This window comes from Mastacembelus armatus, chromosome 10 (assembly GCF_900324485.2).
Source record: "Mastacembelus armatus chromosome 10, fMasArm1.2, whole genome shotgun sequence".
Taxonomy (NCBI): Eukaryota; Metazoa; Chordata; class Actinopteri; order Synbranchiformes; family Mastacembelidae; genus Mastacembelus; species Mastacembelus armatus.
Window position 1 is genome coordinate 16,527,081 of NC_046642.1, and position 8,803 is coordinate 16,535,883.

General features: G+C 38.2%; 1 protein-coding gene across 1 annotated transcript; it reads right to left on the reverse strand.

Moving 5' to 3' along the window:
• Positions 1 to 2,032: 2,032 nt before the first annotated feature.
• Positions 2,033 to 6,949, reverse strand: mchr2b (melanin concentrating hormone receptor 2b). The gene is made up of 2 exons (XM_026330516.2): positions 6,274 to 6,949; positions 2,033 to 4,003 (listed from the first exon to the last, which is right to left on the reverse strand). Exons 1-2 carry the CDS (start codon positions 6,675 to 6,677, stop codon positions 3,364 to 3,366), a joined length of 1,044 nt encoding a protein of 347 aa, XP_026186301.1. The 5' UTR covers positions 6,678 to 6,949; the 3' UTR covers positions 2,033 to 3,363.
• Positions 6,950 to 8,803: the final 1,854 nt, after the last annotated feature.

Sequence of the window (8,803 nt, forward strand, 5' to 3'; positions counted from 1 at the left end):
CTGCCATCATAATTTTATTTAACTGTATGCACAGCTTTCAAATCAAATTACACCAAGGATCCATAATTTCGAAAGCATTTTGGCCTCATGTCAAGAAAAAAAAATCTATCTTTCATAAAGCTGCTGCGATGACACATTGATGCTTCAGAGAAAATTTGATTCAGTTTATGAAATCAGCTGCACCAGGAATTTGCAGTAGTTAACATAAAAATCAAGCAAGGACCAAGGTGAAGGTGTTATCCAGGGCCACTGCGGTGCATTGTTTTTGACTCTAAAATAATTTCTGCTCAGCCTTCTGAAATCTTTTTCCACAGTATGTGGAGACAGATAAACCGGAGGCCAATAGACACCATAAATGACAGTACCTCTTATTTATATGCAGCCCTTTGCTTGGCATCCCCTAACAGCATAAATAACTTAGGAACTTATGAGAAAAGCTGTAAATAGCAAACTCAAGTGTTTTTCTTTCATGTGGGTGAGTGCAATCAAAGATACATTTTATATTATTACCACTGCACCAATAACTGAAGCATAAATCTCACCTCGATTTTTATGGTTATTAAAATAAGAAATAAAAGCACTGATGAGTTAAAATAAAAATGAAACTGGTCTCCAAGCATCAGGTTGTGTGACAAGTCTCAAATTAGTAGCTATCATCGTTCAGACTGCAGTTCCTCCATTGGCAACAATTGGGAAACAATTGGAAGTATATTGTAAGATATTTTTACAGTGTTTACATTCAGATGTAGCTCATATATTAGTAAATTATTAGTTATGGTAAGTAGGTTATACCAAAGACTACACAACCACATAAGCTTTCAATTATTTTATTGTCCAGTGGACACACTAATCATCACTGCAACATCAAAACAAGTGTGACAGCTATTCCACAATATCACACACTGAGAATTCATATCAAAGGCAGAGCTGGAACAACCCACAATGGGGCCCTGGGGCAAAAATAAGCAATGGGCCACACCTTGTGCCCAGGTTAAGTTGAGATAACCTGATTACACTTCATTTTATTTATGAATATGCAGAATGTACACATGATATAAATTGAGATACAAAAGATGTTGTTGCAATATTCCTCCCAAGCCAAGCTGTTTTTACTGCCCTCAACTGTATGTGTCATTCTGCAGGACAATGAGGACCTGTTGGTGAAAACAGTCTGGGAAAAACCCTACTGATGTCACACTGATGTCATTAGGATTTATCCTGTAGCAGAAAGACTGCAGGTGTAGAATTTGGATTTTGAAAGGTAAAAATTCATCAGAAAATAAGCCACTGATTGCATTTTGGAAAATGTAGGGGCTGATGTTTTTTAGCTTGACCCATTAAAGTTGGGATATCTTGGGTTCTAATCTAATTTTGATCATTCCTGTTTTCTCAGTTCTTACTTTCTTAGTTCACCTCCTGTTGTTAATTAGTGGTGAGTATTATCAAAGAAATTTGTATATTATCCACTCGTGGCCCTGTGATGGACTGGTGACCTGTCCAGGGTGTACCCCTGCCTTTCACCCAAAGAGAGCTGGGATAGGCTCCAGCTGATCCACGTGACCCTGGTTAAGGATTGAGCGGGTCTAGAAAATGGATGGATGGATTATCCAATTGCCACAAACTAACTTTGTAATCCTACAGCCCCAGGGAGCATTTTGCTGCTTTGATCATCTAATATTTCAGCCCTAACTAAAATAAAACAATGCCTGCAATCTTTGCACACAGCACAGAGAAGAACCATATATGACACACCTCTGCATGAGCATATGGAAAAGTGATTTGTGTACAGGACACAGAGCATATTACATTTAGTGGTTCAGTGCCATTGTAAACATAATAAATAACCATGATGAAAAGATAATGCAAATAAAATTTTCTCTACATTGCCTCTCACTTTTCATTATGCAAATGTCCAATCAGGTAGATGACATATCAATGCAAGATGTGATTACCTTTCATGTCCTCTCTGTTGGCTCTGCAGTATCACTGTATTTATCTTCTGTATCCATTATGGAGAAAGATCCTTGTCACAAAAAAAAAAACATTTCAAAGCCCAAACTTAAAAGCAGCTCCTGAGCATAGTGAATACAGATTAGTCTCAGATTGAAAGTAACAAAGAAAAACAACAGCCACAATCTGAACAATTAAACAGAAGAGTACCACCATATTATTCTGCAAATAGCTGACACCATGTACATCAATATATTATATCAATATACAGTATCACTTTTTTTAACTTCATCAATTACATTAACTCCCCTTTTATCAGTGTGTAATTGTAATCTGCCATGTAGGTTCATGCCTTGTAGAAGCCTTCTTTTAGTTCACTCCCACCTGAATTTGGATTGGGGATGGTGGGGTGCCTGACTAACTACAGCTCAGGGGGCTAAAAGACTTTATATGTAAATGTAGGCAAAACACTGAATTTGTTCATATACCCAATATTTTGTATATTTTGTCTCATGTATATTTTGAAAACCAAAGCACACATTTATTGGCATAATGCATACAAAGGCAGACTAAACCTTTAAAAGTGAAGACCTTGTATAGCATTTCTAACTGCAGACTTGTCTAACTGTATGATTATTAATTGCTTATAAGTGGTCCATAAAGGATTATCATTTCTTAACCAGAATAAACTCATTTCCTCATTTCACTTTGTGAGGGGTTCCTTATTAGAAAGTGGCACCGATAATTGTTTTGCTGCAAGTCAAATCTGTTCAGATTGAAGACATTACAATGTGTGGAGTTAAAATTACCCATCAAACAACGCATACAGCTATGAAGTGGAATTAAATTTGATCATGAGCCCTCAGGACGCTGGATAATACTAATCCAACTACTGAAAGATTACTGAGTATCTCAACATTTCAGACTTGAATGTGCTAATGTTTGCCAGTGACAGCTCTCACAAGCTTCAGCATGACATTGTATGTAGCCTGCAGTTCCTAAAGGTCGATGAAAGCTCCCAGTCCAAAAGAAAAAAGAGCCATGGCTGAGTCGCTCCTCAGTGTCCCTTCTCATCTGTGAATCTTTGAAATTCAGTGCTGATAGACTTTCTGTGTTTTGACTCAGAAAATAATTTTCCATTTTAGCCTGTTTGCTTTCCTATGAGCAGCGGTTCTGTTTTTTTTTTGTTTTTTTTTCTATGATCCTCTGCCTAAAACCTTTGACATTTTTTCTGTTGATATTGCTGCTCTTTCCTCACACCTAGTATTTTGTATGGTATCAATATCTGACTATGAAAAAGAAAAAGGATATTTCTTCACCAACACCATTCATCAAGCTACTTTTTCAGGGAGCAGCAAGACACTGACATGTGCTCATTTACATGTCTATATATACAAAAAGACATCCGTCTGATTAGATGACAGTACAGCGATAGTTGGGGTCGTTTGTCATACTGGAACCATCTGTTTTGACCACCGTGATCTTGGATGAGGTGTGGGAGCTGTGCAGGGCGTTTCTGCGGCAAAGACGCTCACGGTAGTTCTGGGCGAATATGAGCAGCATGAGCGGGTTGATGCAGCTGTGGGAGTAGCTGAGACAGATACTGATGTTGTAGGCATAGATGAAGGCAATAGTTGGCCTGTTGTTGCTCAAGTTCATCACCTGGATTACATGGTAAGGGGTCCAGCAGATCAAGAACAGGGCGATGACCATTAGGACCATCTTGGTGGCTCTTTTAGCCCAAACAGATTGTTTACGTTTGACCCGCCGGATGGAGCTGAAGACATGGTACAGAGTGAGAGAGTAGAAGGTGCTGATGATGATGAGCGGGATGATGAAGCCAAGGATGGACTGGTAGAGAGTGTACCAGTACATGTCCTCAGGCCCATCCAGGTACATCATACACACCTTGAACTGCTGCCTGCGCACAACCTTGGCATATATCATGACTGGGACAGTGAGGAGGAAGCTGCCCAGCCACACCAGCATGTTGATAATGATGGTCCACTGGATGGTCCTCTTCTCTGAGGTGGGGTGGACCACAGCTATGTATCTAGAAGGAAGAATATTTTTTTTAAATCTTGACTGCAGACTGAAACACAGATGCTGAAAGTCATTTTGATGAGGTTCATGTAAGAAATGCTAGTTTTGTTTTCAGATGTCATTTACAACCCTGTAAAGTTTCAAGAATCTTGATGCAATGCAGCATCAAGTACCATGTACTTGTGTACTTGATGAGACCAAGTACCATGTCAGAGATACACTCTCAGTATTACGTGCTCAGTAAGGTGATGAATGCAATGACAAATTAGTGTAATTTAGACAGGGTGAATTTGAGGTAGGAAATGAACACATTTCCATTTGGACTTTGCATTTGATTGCATTTCAATTTGTGGAGCTGCACAGCTAGTTCAGTCAGACTTGACCTCACTTTAAAGGACATTTGCAGGAAATGAAAGACCACTTTTGTCGTTACTTCCAGCAAGTGCCACTGACGTGGAGAAAATTATATATTTCCAGTCACTGTCTACATATTACATGTTACTCTGTGTTTGTGCCCCACCTCTCTGGTGAGATTTAACAAGCGAGTAAACTATTAAAGGATTAAATTACTCAGATACCACCATAAATTATAACTAGCTTTGACCATGAATACATTGTTCACCTTTCTAACCAGCAGCAGCAGCAGCAGCAGCGGGTGTCATCATTTGAGTATATACTATTAGTCTGACAATTGACTCAACAAGTGCAGATCTTAACACAGTCCCTTTTCACACTGAAGAGTTACGGATCATCCCAGTTAGCGCTGATCAAAATATTACACTTCAAATTTTCAGAACTCTAGTGAGCCTTACGCTATACAAAAGATTTTATTGTCTGTGTTTATAAAGGACATAAGTGTATTACTGATCTCACTGTAGTGTAAGGAAAACCTGCAGTCCATACATAAATAAATATAATAAATAAATAGGCAACTTTAGTTTAGAGCTAAACATGTAAACCAGTTTTTAGTTAATTTAGTGTCACAAATAAACTTTTTTTAAAAACTTTTTGGTAATGATTTTTCAGGTACATGTAGTGTATGTCCTGGTTTAACAGCAAAAGTAGTGATATTACTACAAATTAGAGGCCAACATTCCTAGTCCTCATACATTAGGTATCAGTATAAATATAGAAATAAATATCCATCCATCCATCCCTCCATCCATTATCTGTACCCACTTATTCTTATTTAGGGTCATGGGGATCTGCTGGAGCCTATCCCAGCTCTCTTTGGGTGAAAGGCAGGGGTCCACCCTGGACAGGTCACCAGTCCATCACAGGGCCACATAGAGACAAACAACCTCACACACTCACACTCACTCCTATGGGCAATTTAGAGTCACCAATCAACCTGACATACATGTTTTTGGACTGTGGGAGGAAACCAGAGTACCTGGAGAAAACCCACACAAGCACAGGGAGAACATGCAAACTCCACACAGAAAGGTCCCTGATGGGTTTCACACCAGGAACCATCTTGTTGTGAGGAAACAGTGCTAACCACTAAACCACTGTGCTTCCCTCACTTTTCCCAAATCAAATAAAAAATTCTGTCTCTCATACATATAATATTAATTTGTAAAGTTACTCTTCAACAAATGTTTTATTTAAATATGTTGATATCCACAAAACTGCCATGAAATAATGCATTTGTTGGCACTACTAAGCAAATACAGAAAAAAAGAATACAGGATGTGTCTAAATGTAGAGTTTGGGTCAGACATACATGATTTAACAGAGACAGTAACGTTGATGTTGGAAATTAACTGTGACTAAACTCTTTGCTCCTAAACTGAAAGAAAATAAGTAACACAACTAGTCCCGTGAAAGGTGTTAAACACTGAATTTATATTGCTTATTGTATTTTTTTTTACGTCTAATAATATAAGTCACAATGTTTTCATTAGTTTAACTAATGTTAAAATGAGATTATATCCTAGAGTTAATTCTTTTGAATGTTGATGGGGTTTTTCAAAGGGATATTTAATTTAGTTTTTTAAATTTAAAACTATACAGCTCAGAAAACATTTCAGATGATACATATGACACAGACATCATTTATACAGGCGTCTTCAGATGATTACTCCTCTAATTTAATACTTTAACTTTCTTACAACTTTTTTGTTGTTGTTGTTGTTGAATATAAAAGATCTTTAATTAAAGTGAATGCAATGTGATATTTTAAATTTTAATTTGTTTAAGTTTAATTTTTCCAGCAGCTTCTAAAAAACTAATAATAAAGCACCTACCAGTTTTGTAACACTTGGATTTACCACTTACCGATCAATGCACAGCACAGTAACAATCCCCACCGTGGTAAACTGGTTGCTGACATCCACCACCACAACCGCTTTACACATAAAGTTTCCGAAGACCCACTGTCTGTCTCTGACCAGCTGGTGAATGTTGAAGGGCATGACAAGCAAGAAAAGCATGTCTGCTATTGCCAGGTTCAGCACGTAGATGTCTGAAACCATTTTCTTCTTGCATGCCGCCACCGCATAAATGACCAGTCCATTGGCTATAACTCCAACTGAACACAGGATGCCGTAAATTGAAGGGAAAATGTGCATGAAAGTGGTTATGTCGATGTAGCTGTAAGTTGAGGGAGTTGAGTTCAGACATGACGGGTCAGTCGAGTTGTCTGTTTGGTTGTTTTTGCAAAATATGTCCGTGCTGTTCATCTTCAGATCCTCTCAGTGATCGCCCTGTGACAGCAATTAAAGTGCGCACCAGGCGCGCTCTCCAGCCGACGACCGGTCTCAAAATCTGACCAGCAAAGTGGCGCACTCTCCAAGAGCGCGTATCCGCTCTGTTTTTTGTTTTTGGTTTTTTTTTGCGTGGACCTTGTAAAAATTATATGATTAAAAACGTAAACTTTAATTACTTCTGCCTACATGAGCTTTGATGATTCCTGGAACATGTTTATGTCCAGGAGCAAACTCTGATCTGACTATTTTCCGTGCGTCTCCGCTATGCGCTTTGATGTGTGTGCGCCGCGGCGGGCGTTAGTTCCCTCCCTTCTAACATAATTTGCTGACTCAGAACACGAAAACTAAATAAAAAAGCTGTAAAATGTTGACCTGCTTTACAGTGTGATGATGGAGAAAATAAAATAAAGGCAAACAAACCTATTATTATTTATTGATGCTTTTTGATGCAGTTATTTCAGTGTAAGTGCTTAGCTTTACTTAGCTTTAACTTTAATGAGTGGAAAGTGATGGTCATTCTGTTGCGTGATGAATACACCTTTATGATAGCGAAGTAGAAAAATCAATAAGACTAAGAAAATGAAAATGTAACATGGAAAGATGAAATACACACAAAACAAAGCAAAAGGGTCTTTGACGCAGGAACCCCCTGTTCAATTGAGCCCCTTATCTTACATTACTTTTACACAATAAGACATTTGTGTTCTTTTTTGGATTTCATCTAAATCACATATTTTCAAGGGCTCTTTAAACATCCCCCTTTTTGTTTTCTTCAAATTATGATTAGTATCAGCTTTAAGAAACTGAACTGATTCGGACTATCACTAGTAATTCAGTTTTTAATGGTGACTATGCCCTGAAGGCTGCTGTGTAACCTTCATACCAAAGATGTGATTTTCTTTAGAGCTTTTATTCTGATGTCTCTGGGGCAGCTTTAAAGGACAGGAGCTGATCCAGAGTTTGAAGCAGCTCACCGCTGAGCGGGCTCTGCTGGGATCTGACCACAGGTCAGCTTTCCTCATGCTGGCTCCAGGTACCATTTGTTCATTCCCTATGTTGCTTCCTTTCTGTGTCATTCAAAGTGCACCATAATATAATTATTTTTACACCAGCTTTAGTACATAATACACTTTGTGAGTTTTCATTATTCTCACTGGTCCAAAATACACTTCCTGCTTCAATGAGCTCTTTAAACTCAGCTCTGTCAGCTTTTAACAGCAAAAGAAAAACCTGCCCCCTGAATGAAATTCACATCATTAATTCATATTTCATCATTTTGATCTCTTCAGTTTAGATCTGTGAATTCAAACCCCTTCTTCCACAGAGATAAAAATAAGACAGCAATTGGTGACAAGTCAAACACATGTGTGGTAAAAAGGCTAAGTCCAGTGGGTTTTAATGTACTTTCAGTTTCAGTGGGTTAAAGGACAAAAGAAGTTAACATTTTTTTTAAATGGAGGAGCTGCATTCAGTCTCTTATGAAAGTCGTCTGCTTTGCTAAAGCGTTTTACTGTTACAAGCATTGACTGAACATTTGTAAGATGAACAGCCATGACATATGGTAGAAACATTCAGGATAAACTGTAGTAACTTTTATGACCCATGATTTTTCATCTAACACGATTATCTGGTAAATTTTTCAATGTGTCTGATACTTTGGTTTATTACCAATAACACTCCCATCATCCTCAGCTGTACTTGGTGTTTGGTGCTAATTTTCTAATGTTAACATGCTAACACTCTACAACAGATAATACACATTGTACAAAACATCAGTGAGTTGCCAGGACACGCTTTCTCTTGTTATTACTGTGGTTAATGATACAAATACTAGGGTGCATAATTTCTGTTAATATGTCTCAAACAAAAAGCAGCCACTATGTATTGTCAGTTTGAAACTGAAGACAGGTGACAGCTCAGCAAGAGCTTCATTTGATTATCTTAGAAGGTGCCCATTTATCAGCCATTTAAAGCTACGCTGGGCAGACAAATCAAGCTTACATGGAAACTATCGCCATAAATGTCATTTATGCAAATCTGAGCTCTCCCAACGAGGCAGTATTGTGGACAGCTGCTACAAATATCCAAACCTGAGTAGT

Excerpts from the sequence above, each read along its gene's own strand:
- mchr2b (XM_026330516.2), bottom strand. The coding sequence starts at position 6,677 with ATGAACAGCACGGACATATTTTGCAAAAACAACCAAACAGACAACTCG. Across the intron at positions 4,004-6,273 it reads ACTGTGCTGTGCATTGATCG|ATACATAGCTGTGGTCCACC; the intron begins GTAAGTGGTAAA and ends TCTTCCTTCTAG.